The sequence below is a fragment of the Crocodylus siamensis genome, chromosome 1 (assembly GCF_052110815.1).
Source record: "Crocodylus siamensis isolate JL-2025a chromosome 1, ASM5211081v1, whole genome shotgun sequence".
Taxonomy (NCBI): domain Eukaryota; kingdom Metazoa; phylum Chordata; order Crocodylia; family Crocodylidae; genus Crocodylus; species Crocodylus siamensis.
Genome location: NC_143395.1, coordinates 271,560,428 through 271,579,077, shown reverse-complemented (window position 1 = coordinate 271,579,077; position 18,650 = coordinate 271,560,428). Strand labels below are relative to the sequence as shown.

The 18,650-nt window shown below is 39.3% G+C and overlaps 1 protein-coding gene across 1 annotated transcript in view; it reads right to left on the bottom strand.

Moving 5' to 3' along the window:
• Positions 1 to 13,613, bottom strand: part of SMPX (small muscle protein X-linked) — a 67,179-nt gene extending 53,566 nt beyond the window's left edge. The window contains exons 1-3 of the mRNA XM_090062356.1: positions 13,462 to 13,613; positions 7,584 to 7,643; positions 2,060 to 2,146 (exon numbers count right to left, since the gene is read on the bottom strand). Coding sequence (XP_089918482.1) covers positions 2,060 to 2,146; positions 7,584 to 7,622 — 126 coding nt within the window. The 5' untranslated portion in view covers positions 7,623 to 7,643; positions 13,462 to 13,613. The remainder of the gene's footprint in view (positions 1 to 2,059; positions 2,147 to 7,583; positions 7,644 to 13,461) is intronic.
• Positions 13,614 to 18,650: the final 5,037 nt, after the last annotated feature.

Sequence of the window (18,650 nt, the reverse complement as noted above, 5' to 3'; positions counted from 1 at the left end):
GACCAGATGATCTTGTGATGTCCCTTCCAGCTCTACTTTCCTATGATGCTACATATGTTTCTTCAAGCAGGTAGTAAAGTTGGAACAAATACAGGCGTTATTTCTAAAACTTATGAGAACCTTAGAAAGCAGCATAAATTCCAAGTGTCAAAAGTTGGTGCAAATAATTTTGATATGATGTTGCGTAATAGCACTCATCGTGTTAATGGATATCTGTATTTATGGCAATCTTTAAAAAGAATCTCTCTTTCTCTCTCTTTCCCTCCCTCCCCCTCCCCCTATCCTCCAGGGTATTATGCTGAACAATGCTGAATGCAGAAGCCAACATTATAAAAGGGAAATAAAAGCAGGACAATGTCTATAAAAGGTACAAATCACAATACAAGTTTTAAAGGAGAAAAATATCATGAAATAATTATGAAAATTATTTAAATGAACTGATGGATAAAGCTAAAGGAATCGGGGCTTTTGTGAAAATTCTAGCACTTCTCAAACTTTTCTCTCCTATGGTTATATCTTCTCTCAGTGGTTCTTATTTGCTATGTAGATCCATTGTAAACAAGACATGTTAATATTCTCCATAAATGTGACTGCCATGCCTAGTCTTGGTTAACATTAACATTTTCAGATAAATTCCCATATAAGTTATTTAATGGGCTATGTATAAATATTCAGCTGTCAAATTTCAGCATCTATATTTCTGCAGAATACAGACATGAAAAACAGTTAAACGTACAAAACAAGCATTTAAACATGTATTTAGGAGTAACAAGGAGTTTTTAAGACTCCTTTTTCATTTGCAAGCGTATAATCTTCATATGTAATATCTCTTTGTTCACATGTATTTCATGACTATTATGTAGGCATTATTTTTTTGAAAGTCTGGTCCAAAATGATTATCACATAGGTTTTACTACATAGCAGAGAGTAATGGAGATTTCCTCCACCTTTGTTTTGCAGTGAGGATCATGTTATTCTCTTGCATTCTGTGAACCAACAGTGAAATAAGCATCCTGGGTGAAAACCTGGCGCCACTGAAGTCAGTATAGCTTTGTATTCCCATTATGCCTGAATGTAGGTGCTGTCCTTTTAACTAAAGATAACTGTATACCTCAGCACTTATTTATATTGCCACACATAGCAATAAAGTGTCTGTTTACACTATAGAGCTGCTGCTGCCATAGATAGGCTGACAAGGGTCTACTACCAGAGCCCATAGGGGAGATGCAGGTACAGAAGGACTTTTTCTACTGGTAAATTTACATCATCTCTCCAAGCACTTGCGAAGCCAGCGGAAGCCCTCTTGTATCAGCACAGTTGCATCTTGACTGGGGGTTTTGCTATTTTAGTTATCTGATTTTTTTATACCTCTAGCTATGCTGACAAATCTGTATAATATAGACCAAACCTAAAACTAAGTACATTCAATGCATTCAGTAGATATTGACTTGTTTCCAGTCATGATGAATAAATGGATATGGTCCCTAGGACTGGTATTTTGCTGTGGCCTAGATCAGAGCTGTCCAAAGTGGCTGGGGTCCAAACACCAGCAGGGACTGCATACCCATGAGTGCACCAGAACAAGTCACAGGCCCTCCAGGCCACACGCCTTGCAGATGTTCCTGTTGCTGCACCACACAGGTACCCCACTGTTGCACACTGCACCTGTGCCCAGCCCCCCACACCTGTGCACACTGCACCTGTGCACTGTGCCCCCACACCTCTCCTGCTGCACTGTGTGCCTGCCCTTCCTATTACACTGTATGCCATATGACCCCAGGCTCGCCTTCATCTCCCCCGTCTGCACTGCACTGGGGTGGGAGCAGGTAGTGCAAGACAGAAGAGGGAGGGGGAACCCAAAGATGCTGACTGCCATTGCAGCTGGAGTGATGGGAGAGCAGAGGCCAGGCATGGGCCCAGGGACCACACCTTATCCTTGTGTGGGTTGCATGCAGCCCACATGCAACCAGTTAGACAGCCCTGGCCTAGATAAAAGGGCTTGAGCAGCATATCAGCTATAGAGGTTCTACATTGCATTTAAGTTTTACTTTTTTCTTACCTCTTCCACCTCTGGTGTAAATTCTTTTCTTTTGTGAGGGTGTCCTGCACCAGGTCGGAATGCTCCCATTGGGATGTTGATATTAGCCTGTGAGAGGGAAATTGTGATTTGCCACAAAGAAATTACAAAAAAAAAAAAAAAAAAAGGAATTGCCCTGTGGAATTTTGTGAAGTCTTAAATCTGTAGCAACTGCAGTATTTTCACACAGTTGGCCCTGGAGCAGTGGCATTCTACTTTTTCCACATAAGTGGCTTTTCAAGGTAAAAATTCTTTTTTTGGCCCCTTTCCTTTTTCATCTTCAAGTTTTCCATCTCATACCTAGCCAATGTAACTGTGGTGATGGCTTATATAAAACTGTAATATTAAGATGGCACTAAAGAGACAAAATGAAAACTATATATTTAAATGTAATGAGTACAGCAGGCTGAACAATCCCACACTTACTACCAATTCTAAAGTTGTGCAGCTTATTTCCAAGCTTAAATACACTGAATGCATATATTTATCAGGATTTCATTTCCAAGAATTGTCTGTAGACTTAGTGCTTTGATCTATTTGATTAACTTTGCAAGTCTAGCTTATTTTTTTTGTCTATATAGGTACTAGCCTTCCAATTTTGATGTTACCCATGAATTTGATTGTCATTGAATTTATACCAATGGAATGTCATACAAAGAAATGTAGAAACAAAGTATAATGCTGAAAGATATTTTACTAGTTTACTTAGATTTTAGATTTAGTTTAATTGTTCAGTAAGTCTCTGTAAACCCTAAGAATCTTATACTGACCTACAGTTAGGAAAAAGGGATATCTACTTGAAAGTTAACAGGTGCTCCACTTTGTGACAGAAGCAGAACTGCAGAATTTTGGAAGGACTAAACAAATAATCATAGTATTTGTACTTAAAGACATACATTAATGGGGATCCAGTAATTAGCAAAGTGAAATAATTAGTTCCTGTAGCCCAGTTTCCCTTCTGGATGCAAGTAGGGTGGACTGCTTCTGGAAGTTCATTTGGTAACAAAACTCCCAATGGCTGTTAGGAGAACATAAACATTAGATGCTTATTTAAAGTACTTACATGGCACCCATGGTATCTTAACACTTTAGGATCTTTAATTTACTTAGTATCAAAATGACCCTAGTAAGGTAGGGAAGTGTTATTTTCTCCACAGTAAAGGAGAGGAATGGAGGCACGAGAAGACTAAGAGCCAAATTCACATAGGCACCAAATCCACACGGGAAAATTTCCACTAGAAATGATTCTGGGAGAGGGAGCAGTAGAGATGTTCAATCTGCAGCTACTCTCTCTCCTAATCCTCATCTCTTGTCCAGACTGGGGTGATCCCACAGGTTATTCTGGTCTTCCCATTCCTAGGGAACTGAAGCAGCAGGGCAAATACCCCTGCCAGTTTTTCATCCAGAGACTCTGGTGTGATAGCCAGGTGGCAGGCTTGCAGCACTGCTCCCTCCACTAAGCTCCAGGAAAGTCCCTGCCCACTACAGACACCCGGAACTCTGATGTGAGAAGCAGGCAAGGAGTTTGCCCTGCTACCCTGGGCGGAATCTTCCTGAACCCAATTCTTGGTCCTGCTGGCTTCTCCTTGTCTCCTCCAATCCCTGCCCCAAGTTGCTCAGCTGAGTAGCAGGAGAGCAAGGGGACCAGGCTCAGTGAAAGCAGATGTTCAGATTAGGTACAGACATTAAAAAATCCTGAGCCAGAATTGATCTCAGTGACTTGGTTTTCTGTAAGTAGTGTAGTTTAGATCAGTAGTGAACATTCACCTTTGGTGGTGGGAGGTGAGGGAGGACAAATCTTAGACCAGGTTCCAACATTTTTAACCAATTTATGTGTGCTGAACTTCTGTTCTGTTATGTGTATAGACTAGTTTCCAATCACTTATAATGTAATTAATGTTTGTACCTGGCCTCAGTCTCTTGGGGAAAACTTTCCCAGAAGTTATTTCTACCAGGTTATTTTTCTCTTGGAGTGGCCATTTTTGATCCAGAGAAAAAGCTTGAATGTCTGCATGGTAATTCTCCCAGTAGAAAACTAATCTCTATAAGTGGCCTAAATAATATTGTATAATAAGAGTAAGCCTCCTTGACAACTGTGCTGGAAGAGCTGGTAAGGAAGGTGTTTGAAAATATGAAATACAATGTCTATTGAATATTCAGTAACCTGTGCTGCTGTGGGAAAGAATAAGATAAATGTTTATACACTTCTTTCTTTCTCTGGCTGGCAATTCTGTAGAGACAGGATATCTAGACCAGGTAGCTTGCTCTTTTCGGCTAAGTATAGACAGGCAATAAGCCCAAAGCTGAATCATTTCAATCTTCACAGGATCGTCTAAGCTGTGTAGATGGAACTGATTAAGCAAGTGAAATGCTCATTTTTGATTCTGGAAATGTAGCCACGTGCCTGCAGTGGCCCTTGGCCAGAAGTCGGGGGATGCAAGAGCATGCCTCCCTGCTCAGCTGGAGCAGACAACTTGAGCCAAAGCTAACCTGTTCACTCTGTGCAGGGGGGGGGGGGGGGGGGGTTGTAGGGGAGGTGCAAAGCATCCTGGGATTCTGGGGGACTGTGAGTTAACTTGAATCTGGAGAGGATCTGGGACAGATATTCAATAAACCAATTTAACCTAAATCAGTTAAGTCTGATACTACATCCATCCAGGTTTAATTTAAACTGGTTTGAGCCATTTTGAAAATGGTTTATGTGTATTGAACTTCTACGGCTTGTCCAGATGAGCATGGATATGCTGTATGCAGAGCCAGAGGCCTGTCTGCAGCTCTGCACACGCTGCATATGTAGGCGTTCCCTGCACTGCTAATATGCAATGTGTGTGTGTGTGGGGGGGGGTGTTGACACTGGGAGAGCCTTAAAAAAGTGCCTTAAAAAAAGGGGGAAGCACACACAGCAACAGCATGTACCGCTAGAAACTGGAGGCTGGCTGGCCAGAACTATGCTACAGCTGCTGGCCAGGCTCTCTGCTGCAGGATCACCACTGCTGCAGCCCCCGGAGGCTCTCAGAACCCCAGGTAAGGCTGCTGGAGCCAGCCCAGGTGCTGACCCCAGCCTCTCCTACCCCACCTGGGGCAACGTGCCACACACCGAAGTGCGTGTGCATGGGCGTTTCCGAGGGACAAGCAGCAGTGGCATATATTGTGCCACTGTTGTTTGTCCCCAAGGAAATGCACGTTTCTGCCCATGTTGTGTTACAGATTTGAACTGGTTTTCAGTCACTTTTACCCGTTTATGTATAATGCCTGTCCCTAGCCTTCATGTGCTGCTACAACCTGTAAGGCTAATTTAGGAATGCTACTGGTAAGATCTGAATGTGGTCACGACTATTTCTTTCAGTCCAATGAACAAACTCTAGCTCCAGCTGAATTTAGTCATGTTAAAAGTAAGGTAAGAGGAACTGGAAGATTATCAGAATTCTATAGCCCTGATCCAAGGAAGCACTGATCTGTAAGGAAAATCAAGAATGATTATATTGACAGAATGTATTGTTAACTAATTCTATAGACAGCATTTGAGAGCCCCTTCTGTTATATCCTGTCACATTAGTGCATAAGAATAGATCCCTAAATTTCTGTATCTGTGGCACAGTATATACTGTCATTTCCCTAGCTATGCATCTGATGATCTCAGTACATATTAGTAAAGGCTTATAATCCATGACTCTGTATAATGTATCAAAATAACTGATGTAACATGGCTCTGAGATAAGTTCAAAGTATAATAGTCATCAACTGGAGGGTGAGTTTCTTACTGGAACTGTTTCCAACACAGTATTTACTAGAAATATTAAAAAAAAAAAACAAAATGTGTAATGGTTTCTTTTCAAACATTAGTGATTCAAAATTACTTTTAATACCTTTTACTTTTTAGTCTTAAATTTAGTATTTTCCAGGTTAAATTTTAAAAAATATATTACATGTTATTCATTCTGTTTATGCACAAACTAGAAGCAATATTAATTTTAGAAACTTTAAGGAAATTAACCTTGAAACTTACAAAACACTATATTATCACCCCTGTTTTTATGTTAAAAAAAGCAAAGAAATATAATTAAAAGAACTTTGTAGAATAGGCTTATGTGTAATATAAATGTAATATTTAATCTTTATAGTGCTTAAAGCTCTTAAATCAGTGTTATAAATCCCTTAAACCTGTGGGTTAATAATACAATTTTTTTTTAATTTTATATAAAAAGTGTTAAAATCTGGTCTCGTTGAAATCAATGGCAAGACTTCCATAAATGTCAATGGCACCAGGATTGTACTCAAAGTGCAGTAACTTGTATGCTTATAGAAGTCATCTCTGCTTAGCTCAACCATACTTAATGATGATAATCACAAATAGCAGGTATGGAGTCTTTTCACTTTAAAATGCTGTGCAACCATTACCTAATTAATCTTCCCAATACCCTGATGAGCTAGGTTAGTTTTATCCTGGGAAACCTGAGAGTAGGTCAGCCATGATAAATTCTGTTTGAGTTTCTTATACTGTTTTAAGGGTTTGAGGAAACAGATCAAATTTTAGATCAATATCATGGGGAAATGTATTACAAAAGTGTATTTAACAGGATTTGTCATTTGCATTTCAGGAACCATATTGTCCTTTTGGCTGAGATCATTTATAATGTAAAATCTAATATGACTTCTATCTGGGGGATACAAAGCATGAAATCCTAGATCAGGGAGAGCCCAAAAATGTCAACACTAACCTTTGGGTTAATATCTAAAATATGTACAATATTTACTGTTTTAGTCTTGCATTGAAATCAAGACGCTTTTCAACTGACTTCAGCTAAAATAGCACCAAGATGTTAGTTTTGCCAACTGAAAAATGGGCGTAATATTTCTGTACCTCCTTCTCAGGGGTGTTATGAAAATTCTAGCAACTAATGTTTGCAAAGAGATGTAAGAACTAAAATTCACTAGAAATAAGCACATGGCCATCCCATGCAAACTCAGAAACAATGTTTTTTTCTTAAGAAAATATATTTATTTTTCTAATTCCATGTATTTTTGTTCTCTCATAAAATGTCTTGTTGAACCTCAATACAATTAAAATAAAATGCTGAAGATATTTTTTTTGGTACAAAAATGGAAGAGGGGAAAACATAAACACTAATAACTATCTTTCTCATTGTTCTACCAAAGTGGCACTAATCCTAGAGAAATTCCAAGCATTTGCAGGAATGGGATTTATTCAGAATACATATCGGCCATATAAACAGAAAGTCTGTGGTTTGGTTGTCCCATCCACAAGTACAATTTATCAGGGGAAATCTATTTTTAAAATCTATCATTTATTCTGCCTAGATCATCAGCAAAACCTTGTGTCAGAATCCTTGTGTTTTCATGTCTACCAAGGTTAAATGTCTTTCTCTAAAATAATCACTACTTAGCACTTTTGTGTTATTTTATTCAAACAAAATACAGATTGTCAAGCAACAGATGTAGAGATTTATTATTTTATTATATTAGAAACGTAAATACTATCTCTTACCTGAATGGCTCTGACATTTGAAGCTGGCTGTTTTGACATTTTTAAGAGAGAGCCTTACCCCTGCAAGCAAAATGAGAAAGTGTTACAGGCTCTGACATTCAGATAGCAGAGCTTGATAAACTAGAACTTAACCCATGCTGCTTCTTGACAGGCATCCATTTCATCGACCCATCTTGTTTTTCAGTCTCAGTTTCGGAGTTGCTTAGTTACTCCTAAAAACCTGAGGGAGTGAGAACACCTGAGCTTTGCTGGTTAATCTTTAATAGCAAGAAATGAACCTATCACTTTCACATTAAAAACTATAATGACAGGAGATCAGAAATTCTTAAAATGTTAATTGTTTCTTACAATGAAGAAGCATTTAAAGGAAACATTTGGCAACAAACAATGTACCTTTATTTTTGCTTTATAGAAAAAGGGGTCACTGAAACTGAGCTGGAATCTGGTCCTTACAAATATAAAAATGGTATACACAAACTTTTGAGAAACAGAAGCTGATTCAACTCCTGATTCAAAAAACCCTTAAAAAGTCTCAAAATTAGAAATGCATTGACTACAAATAATTAAGATTCACTTAAATTCTTACAGTCAGTCCACTTTGGCAATTTTCAGGCCACAGAAGAATTTTCCTTCAAAGATTTGTGTTAAGTGGGTGTATTATTTTTTTAAGTAATATCATAAGAATTTATTTAAAAATTAAGAACAGGGACCATTGCTTTTAGACATGGAAATACCATTGGTTATTGAATTAATATATAATAGTCTAGCTAAATCCTGAGGTATTTACTTTATCATATTCAAGCTAAAGCTAATGAGATTAATAAAAACTAGGTGAAAAAACAGGAACAGCATACTTCTACCAGTTTTAGTCATGTAATCTCATTGGGCTGAATTTGGACCTGCTTATTTCTCCCTTCTTTTAGGTTTGGGACATTATTTGGGATAGGCCAATGTAAGTTTTTGGCCTGTTTAGTTATAAGGAAAGACAAGCAAATCTTACCAAAAGATAAGAAATAGCATTGGATGGATGTTAACTACTTTTGTGGCATACTTAATCCCCCAGGTTTAGCCCTAAACTGCTGACAAAAATGACAAATAAGGGGAAGAGAAGAGGATTAACAATGGAAACAGTGTAACTGAATCGAAGAATTCTTCACTATAGGATCCTTACTGTCGCCCAGAGGTAGCATTAAGAAAAAGCACTTTGGTCTATCCATGCCTTAAGCCCTGACAGACAACCTGTAATCATTTCCCAGGGACTGCCATAAAAGGTCTGTAGCTTTGTCCTCACCTCATCTTCACAATGCCTTTAAAATTTTATACAATTGTCAGTACAAAATCTTAACAAAATTGACTTCTAGTATAATGACCTTTAGAAGTATGTGTAATGACCTTTTGTATGCGTCTGCTGACCTTAGGCTGTAAAGTATGCTCTCCAAGCTGAAACGCATTGTGTCTTAGCAAATCATTTTGGGGTTTAAGTTGGTGCAGCCAGTTCTAAGTTGTAGAGGTAACTAAAACCCTTTCCACATATAAATTGCATGGCTCCAGATGCTTCTTGCATTGTAGTAATGTCAAACAGGAGACAGCTTAAACAATTTCATATCTATATCTATTATTATCTTTTTAGCACAATGGCCAAGTTCGCTGATGACACTAAACTTTGGGGCATAGCGTCCACACCTGTGGACAGGCTAGTGATCCAGGCTGACTTGGATAAACTTAGTAAGCGGGCAGACACAAACTTGATGACATTCAATACCAATAAATGCAAGGTACTCCATCTTGGGGGAAAAAATACCTATAGCATACTTATAGGCTCGACAGTGCTGTTAGAAATATTATTAAAAATGCATTATCAATAAGTCTTGTTAAAACAGTGCAGCTGTCAGCCCTCCCTGGTGAGAGAACTGGGAGAGCTACTGAGAGCTCTTTGTATTAAGGTATCACTCCCTCTTTGTTTTGCAAAGTTACTATCTCTTTGTTACAGTAAAGCATATACTCCTCAGCTTTTCTCATGCAGATAAGAGTAAATTGCAGTTCTAGCCTTGAAGCAAGGAAAATTCAGACTTTTGTAACCTCAGGTACTGTCTGCCCATGCGTAATGAATTAATACATATAAGCCTATCCGCCCCGCATACTTAAGTAGTTAATTATAATACACATGCGACGTATGATTCGACGTATTCACATACATGTTTGTATGAATCGGAAATGAGTTGTAAAAGTTCCTCCTTCTGCACACGTGGTCAGGAGAGAGGGGATAAAGCCAGCTGGGCAGTTTCCCTCGGGGGCAGCAGAATGTTTGATCTTTTGTCTCTCTCTCTGACCCTATTTGCAAATATATACCTTTTGTGTTGCTAATAGAGTGTGTCTGTGGCTGAAGGTTTTTTTCACCTCCCGAGAAACGAACTGCGATTTTTACATCAGTGCTGTGCTTGCTAGCACCACTGCTGAAAGAGACTTGGGAGTCATGATTGACCACAAGATAAACATGAGCCACCAATGTGATGTCACAGCTGGTAAAGCAAACAAAACCCTGGATTGCATCTATAGATGCTTCTCAAGTAAATCTCAGGATGTCATCCTCCTGCTGTACTCGACCTTGGTAAGGCCACAGCTGGAGTACTGCATCCAATTCTGGGCTCCACAATTCAAGAAGGATGTGGACAAGCTTGAGAAAGTCCAGAGGAGAGCCACACGCATGATCAGAGGGCAAGAGAACAGGCCTTATGAAGAGAAGCTGACAGCTATGGGACTCTTCAGCCTGGATAAGTGCAGGCTCAGGGGGGACCTGGTGGCTGCTTATAAGTACATAAGGAGTGTACATCAGGATCTGGGAGAACGTCTTTTCACCAGACCACCCCAAGAAAATACAAGGACCAACGGTCATAAACTCCTACGAGACCATTTTAGGCTGGACGTAAGGAAAAATTTCTTTACTGTCCAAGCCCCCAAGACCTGGAATAGACTCCCTCCAGAAGTGGTGCAGGCAACTGCTCTGGATTAATTCAAGAAACGCTTGGATGCTTATCTTGCTGGAATCCTTTGACCCTAGCTGACATCCTGCCCCTGGGCCAGGAGGCTGGACTTGATGATCTTCAAGGTCCATTCCAGCCCTAACATCTATGAAATCTATGACATTTTTAGCCATTTCTACTGACAATTAAAAATGAATACAGGAACAAGGAAACTAACCAAAAGTGCTTTTAAAAGTTGTGGGTCTGCTTTAAAGGCATATCTGTGATGAAATTATAGTCAAGGTTTCTACCACACTTGGTATGTCTAGTAGGGCTGTGCAAAACTTCAGTCACTGATTCGATTCAGTGGAGATTTGGCCAGATTTGGTGGCCGAATCTCCAAATCCGAATTGAATCAGGAGACCCTTTAATCACTCTGAATCAAATTGGAACCATCCAAATCAATTTGGAGAGACTCAATGATTTAGCCATAGACACAGCTTTAAATGTTATTTCTACATAACTCGAGGTACCAGGAGGCTCATGAATGCTGATATGGTGGGGTGGATGGAGTGTCACACAGGAGCACAAGGGGGTCCTCAGCGTACTCGGTGGCAGACCCAGAAGTGGACCAGAAGCACTTCCCGTCCACTTGCAGGTCCACTGCGGAGCATTCGGGGGACCCTTGTCCCACTTTCCAGCTCAGTGACTGGTGCTTCCTGGGTCTGGGGGGGCACCCAGGGTCACCCCATGGTCAATCGCCAAGCCAGAGGTGCACAGGGGGCAGAGGGTCCCTGCGTGCTCGGCAGTGGGCCTGGAAGTGGACTGGAAGTACTTCTGGTCCACTTTTGAGTCTGCCACCAAGTGTGCTGGGGACCCCCTTGCATTCCTGTGGGATGCCCCATCTGCCCCCACATCACAGTGTTCACGAGCCATGCCTGGTTCCTCGAGGTATTTAGAAAAAATATTTAAAGCTGTTTCTATGGCCGAAGCGCTGATTCTCCGAATCAGCATTGAATCTTCAGATTTGGATTTGGCCAAATTGAATAGGGACAACAAATTGAATCACTGTCCCCGATTCAGGCCGAATCTGAAATGAATAAGGCCCGTTTTACACACCCCTAATATCTAGGCCCTGCAACTGATGCTACATACTTCTGCCAGTTTTTGGCCATAATTAAACATAGATGGTTAAAGAATTAAATAAAATTTTTGCTATAAAATGTCTTTCTTTAAATCAAACAGCTTTACTGTTGCATTTAGGTAATGTGTTATAAGTTCAGAAAAAGTCTGTGTTGAAACTGATTGCAATCAGACACTGATTCCTAAAGACAGATGTATGATACAATTGTTCAGGATTGCTTTTGGAGGAGGTGATTTTCCTACCAGTTCATGCTGTCCTCATTACTGCCAGAGAAATCAGGACAACAGCACACTGATGAATAAAAATAGACAACCTTCTCTGGCAGTGTTCCCTTCCCTTCCCCCGTACTCCAGATTCACCTCTAGCAAAACTACTTATCATCACATGTATAGAAATAAAGCTTAAGTTACAACTAAATCCTTAGCACTGGCTACATTTAAGCTTTCATCAATTCATTAATATATTTTTATAAAGCCTTTTTCTTTTGCCATATATTTCTGAGAGATAATCAGAATGCTATGCTATTGACATGATGTTATTTCTGGCATTATGATCAGATTTGCAAACTTGACTATTAGAGTCCACATTCACTATCAGCTCAGGATTTAAAAACCCCTTTGCCAGTTAAATTTCTTTTGATCCCTGAATTTCATATATACATATGTGCACATACACACACCCCTGTTCTCAAGAGACTTTTTGGCCTCCTCTTACCTTTTACCTTTTATGGTCTGTATGCAGAGTCAAACTTTGAAAGCAATGCCACTTTTATTTTGGTTTGGAGCTATTTAATAGCTGACATGCGATACAAATTCCCTTACTCCCCTGCTTCCTAGTGAAATCACTTATGAATGGGAATATCTGATAAGAAGGAATCAGTCAGTGTTTTGGAAAGAGTTTTTTTTGGAAAAGGTTATCTTCTCTCCTTCAGCTAAAAATAATTCCTGAAAGGGGTACAGAAGGATGTGCAGCTGTCCAGACTGACTTCTTATTCAATTCGCTTTAAATGCAATGAGACATACTAACATAATTTCTATCTTTAATAATCCTACTGTACATATGCAGCAGAAGTAAAAAACAACAACACTGAATGCTGGTCTCTTACCCCCTGCTGTACTTGTGGAAGCAAGTACAATGGGTGTTTGGGACAGAAGGCTGCAGGGCATTTTCTCATAAAAGACTTTGACAGGAACTACACCACTGTGAAACCTAACTGGTACAAAGGAGGAGGTGAAACCCCTACTTGGAACTTTGTTATGCAGAGTTTGTTATGCACAAACTTGTTATATACAGGCAAATACAATACTAATGTAAATTTTCCATATCATTGTTGTCTTTTAATCTATTACTGTCACCTGCTAGTTTACAGTGAAAAAGACTTCTCCCTCATACCCTGATGTCCTGCAAATATTACCAACTGTACCAATGGATAGAAAGAAAAGTGTACTACTTGTACTACCAAATATATGCTGATCATAATTTTCAGCTTGCTTTTTCTGATATCAGTAAGTAGTAAAGAAGCTTTTATGTTTTAAATTGTTTAAACTACACCTAGATTATAAAGCAGTAGCAACAACAGTCTGCTCTAAACACATTAATATATTGCATAATGTTAAAATAATTACAGCACTATAATAATTGAAGTCACCTTACAGCCAGTTATTAAGGTATTCATAAAAAGGTCTTTAAAGTTTTTAAAATGACACGTTCAGCCTAGCTTGCTTATTTATTTATATATAAAAAAAGTTCCAAACCGTCAAGTCAGTATATATACCTCCTTTCGATGCTGAACAAGACACCTCTTCAACCAGCTGAGATCTTGACTGTGATCCTTTAAATGTGTCTGAAATAGCTTGAGTGCTTTGTGCCTGTATGGTACTGAGTGCAGCTCAGGGCTGGAGTGGAACTCAGTTTAGAAGCTAAGTGTAAAAGAGAATTCTTGTCATAGCTTGCAGTTGTTGTTCCTAAATATAGAGTTTGAAACACCCTGTAACTTGGTTCCCTGAGACATTTGACCACCGTCTAAACAGCGCTCAAATGTCAAGTAATAGGTGTCGATGAAAAACACCTTTGGGTCATTTTTTGCTCTTGCTTTGTGTAGCTTTGGGTTTTTCACAAGAGCAAGGCATAATGATAGGAGGCAGTATACTGCCTTAAGCTTTTCCTGCAAGTTTGGGGCTGCATACCTCTCTACTGCCACATCAGGTCAGGAAACACTGAGAAAGACATGCATTTTCAGCCATATTTGAAAGCACTGTTCACTAATTTTCTTTATCTCATTTTTTGGCACCCCATTTGAAAAACCTTGGGTCAAAATTCATGGGGCCTACAGGTCCAAAGGATATCTGAAAAATCAGACAACGTGATGAACACCCCAAAATTGAGTGAGGTGCAAAAAATGAAAAACATCTTGGAAAATTTTAGCTTAAAAATGTTTATTGTATATTAAGGGACATGGGCTAAAAAAAAAAGCATGGGAAATACAAATGGGTACAATCAAAGGAATTAACACGTCAACTTTGTGTCACAACAGAGAACAAACAAACATAACTATTTTTACATAACTCTCCTACTCCTTGTCTGTTATATATATTGTCTTTAGTGAGAGCTTTTAGAAACCAAACAACAGTAGTCTGCCAGTAGCATAACTAGGATGTGTGAGGGTGGCATTTGCCTCAGGCATAGATCTAATGGGGTGCCAGAATGGTGGCCTTGGGGAGCCTATGCCATAGAAGCTGCTGAAGTTGCTGTGTGGAGAACTTGCTTTGCAGAAGCAACTTGAGCCATGGCAGCAGTAGCCCTGAACCACTGCTGTACTGGCTGTCACAGCCAGGGGGCAGTGACCCAGAGGTCTTGAGGTCTCTAGGCCAGGTAGGACTTGCTCTGAACCCTCCTCCATCAATGCAGCATCTCCTCCCTATGCTCTGCACAACAAAGTGGCCAGGGGACCAAAAGAGTCAGTTATGCCTCTATGACCTGCAGTCACAGTTTGTGAATTTTCCCACCTGCCCAGGTTACACATGAATCAAAAAACAAATAAACAAAAGGAATGTATTGATGAGATAATCCCATACTCCCAGTGATACAAGGGCAGTGTCCAGTTTGCTGTGATCTTGCAGAGAACTGACATTCCTTCTCTCCTCATATTTATGTTACATCTGTTCTCAGATCCCCCATGACCCAAGCTGCCAACAGCAGGAAGAGCAGTGTCATCAGCAGCAGTGGAGTATGAGTTGTGCTGCTGCGCTGCTGGCTGAGCTATCTTAACTAGGTGGTGACAATTCTGTTTTGGAGCAACTTTTAAGGTTTCTTCCTATCACCATTCATACAGTTTAGCTTTTTAATGAAAGCTGTATTAACAGCTTTGGCGCTCCCCTTCCCTCTTCTTTATTCTATCTCTGACCCTCTGAATCTTACATTTTTGGCTACACATATCTTCAGCTGAAGAAGCAGAACATTTCCTACCCTCTATCTTGGTGGCTAGAGCAATATAGAGGGAGGGAAGGTAGGTTTAATCTCCTGGAAAGCTGAAGAGGATGTAGAACCTAGGCCTCCCATTTCCTGGGCAGCTGCTCAAGCCACTAGGCCACTGGTTCCCAACCTCAGGGCATGACCCAAATCAGGGTGGTGGGGACTCCTTAGTAGGGTTGTGAAGGGTTCACACACACACATGTGTACACACATGGGGCTGCTGGGAGCTGCAGGTGAGTGGGGTGGGGCTGCGTTGCACAAAAGGGGCAATGGCAGTGCTCCCACCCCTGGGCTGCCATCGATACCACCATTGCACTCTGCTCCCAACAGCCCCCGTGGTGCCGGGTCAAGAGGTCCTGTTGGTGGGCAATTTAGGGTCTCAGTCAAAAAAAGGTTGGGAACCACTGCACTAAGCTATCATATGAAAGTGGGCAGTACCACCACTATGTCTTTTTAAATGGCTAGTGGTCTTTGTGAATTTACTGCTGTTGGGGTGTTAGGTGTGTTCTAAGCATGCCTACTTGATAGGGACCTACAGGGGTCATAGGCACAATGATAGTTTGTGAATCCCAAATAGATTTAGGCCTGAGATAACTACCAAGAAGTTCAGCTAAGATGGCAGCACCTCTTGGCCTGTGCAATAGCAAAACTTTAGGTACCTAGGTAATTTTACTGGCAAGAAATGATTAATTGGGCCTTGTGTTGATATCACTCTTAGGTGCTTAAATTCTGCTTAAATTGCATGTTAGTTGTTGGGTCTTTTTTTAAATCAGGGCTTTAGGAAATAATCCTGTTGATGCACAAGAAAGAAGAAAACCCACAGGAGTCTATGGACAAGAAATCAAATTAAAGTGAAGTAGAAGGAGATGGGATCTTATCATGGAACAGCTATTTGTATGCCTGCAATTTCCCTGCAGGAAATGAAAGCTATACCCAGGCAAATATGCCTGAATAAAACAGGGCTAATTTGTCCCATTTATCTTTCACTTAGTACAAGGAAATTGTAGGCACACAGTTACCATGTGGCAGCTGTTCTCAGTGTAAGTCCTTGCTCCTTGCTAGCTTGCTTTAATTTGATCATTTGTTCATCCCTCCAGACTGTTACTGTGTTAACTATGTTGTCATAAAAAGAGTGAAAAGTGCTTAAAAACACATTTTTGTCTCTAAAGCCGGAGATGTAAGTCACTGTGGACTCATTTTAACAATCACTTTGCAGTGACCAACTGCCCTGTGACTTGTAAATTCATCTGACTAATGCATGCAGCAGCTGATTTAACAAGTTGCTAGTGATACATGCAGACTCAAGGCCTCTCGGTTTCTAGGACAATGTATTATTTACATTGACATATACTATATACGGACAATGTACCAGTAGTAGGAGTTCACTTGTAACAGAAAAAGCACATTTTTGTTCAAAATACTCAGTTAGGATATTCTTAGAAGCTTGCTTAATGAACATATTTAGTATCCACTTTGCTTTTAAACTTGGAAAATAGAAGTTTTGAAATGAACTTGGCATTCAAATTCCTTGTGTGTGGTTTATTTTTGTCTAAAAAACTTCACTATATAATATCAGAACTGTTTCTGCAGCTAATCGCTTGGGAACATGTTTGTTTAAACATTTTGCTTGCTCTGAGACCCTCCTAAGACACAAATTTCATTCCCTGAAATTTCCCACAAGGAGAGCAGTTCTACTGTATTACTCCAGAATTCCTTTTTACAAAGTAAACTATATAATGAACAAAATACAAGATAACAACAATAATGAGTAGTCACAAGTTCAGTTCACCGCACATTTCATTGAAATAAGAAAATTAGAATAATTCTTGAGTGTCTATTTCAAAAGATCAATATCCTATTCTCACTGTTTGGCAATGCAAAATCTTGTTTGGCTTGCATAATTTAAACTTATTAAATTATAGACTAGTATCAGAAAAAGTAACCTATAGCAAACAAATAGTTCCAGATTATTACAAATTCTTATAATACATTAATATTGTTGTCTTTGCTTGGAGTGGCATTTGTTGTCTTTGCAGGTTTGGCAAAGAAGATGAAAAGTTATGTCCCAGTACAAGATACATTTTCCCCTTTAATCCAATACATTAATGTTTGAAATAGTTACCTACATCATAGAAACAAAGGGTTTGTAAACATAAATTGGCTAGTGGGTAGACCTATGAGGGGATTAAGATGGAGGATCTTCTGGTTTCTTTTTTGCGTGATGTTATCTGTTGGTTTCCTTACTATAATAAAGGTGACATTTAGGCATGCTGGTAAAGACTGAATTGTTTTTGCAGGGTGTAGAAAACGTGATGTCAGAAGTTATTAAAATATAATACACTTGCCACATGATTGAGACCAGCAGTTACCCCAGGATCAGTGCTCACAGTTATACGTAATCAAAACTCACTGTAAAAAAATAAAATAAAAAAGTTTTCAAGATTAATAATAGAGGTCAGTTGTGCCCATCAAAAAAAGCATAATTTGGGGAAAATAAATTACTTCAACAAGGTATTGTGTAAATATTGTAGGAAGTTTCTAAGAGTTTCCACCATGTTTTAACATAATAGAACAGCCATGTTTAATTGAATTGTCCAGTAGAATTGTATCAACTGTTAACAGCAGTAATGTTATCATATAAAACAGCATGCAAACAAAGCTTATCCCTATTTTATGTGCTAATGGACATGAAATCATCAAACATTACTAAATTAGCAGATGTCTCAATATATTTTCGAGTTAATAGATATTACTCTTTCTTTTTCTTCCAAATGAAAGTGTAGTGATTCTTGCCACAGTCTCTTCCATGAAGAAATAATTAACCTTGTGTTAAAGAGAGTGGTCTCATTAGAGGCTGCGTGGTGACCTCATTCTAAATCCCAAAGTTTTAACATCTTTTAATAGCTGTGCTGCCATTACCTGAGTTGCAAGCATTTCTAAGTTTTGACAAACGGCATAACCCATACAAATGTTACAGCATAAGAGCCTGACCAGATGTTGTTACACAGAAGTCTTATTTTCTAAGGTTTTATACTTTGCACCCAGCAATAAGTCTAACTTACCAAAAGCCTTTAGAAAAAATGAAATATGGCGATCAAGCTTAAGCAACGATGTTGGTTTCAACTTTCCTCCTACTGTAACCACTGTATAGCACAACTGACAATGTAAGATGCTAACCAGGGTATTGTAAGATTTCAGTGTGTTTATGAATGTTAAACAATGTGCTAATTCAATAAACATCAAATTTAAAGCAGTGCAGGGACTCAATGCCATTGTGAAAAGAAACAAAAACCATGACATTGCAAGTATCTAGTTTAGTTCTGGGCAAATAATTTTGGAAAATGTATGAACTAGTTGAATCTCAAACCACATTTAGATGAGACAAATCTGTTCTTTCTTCAGGAAAGTTCAATTAAGCATTTTGCTGGTAACATGATACACTTCATTTGCTGAAGGCCAACTCCACCAGTGCTGTGGCCAACTGTATTGAGT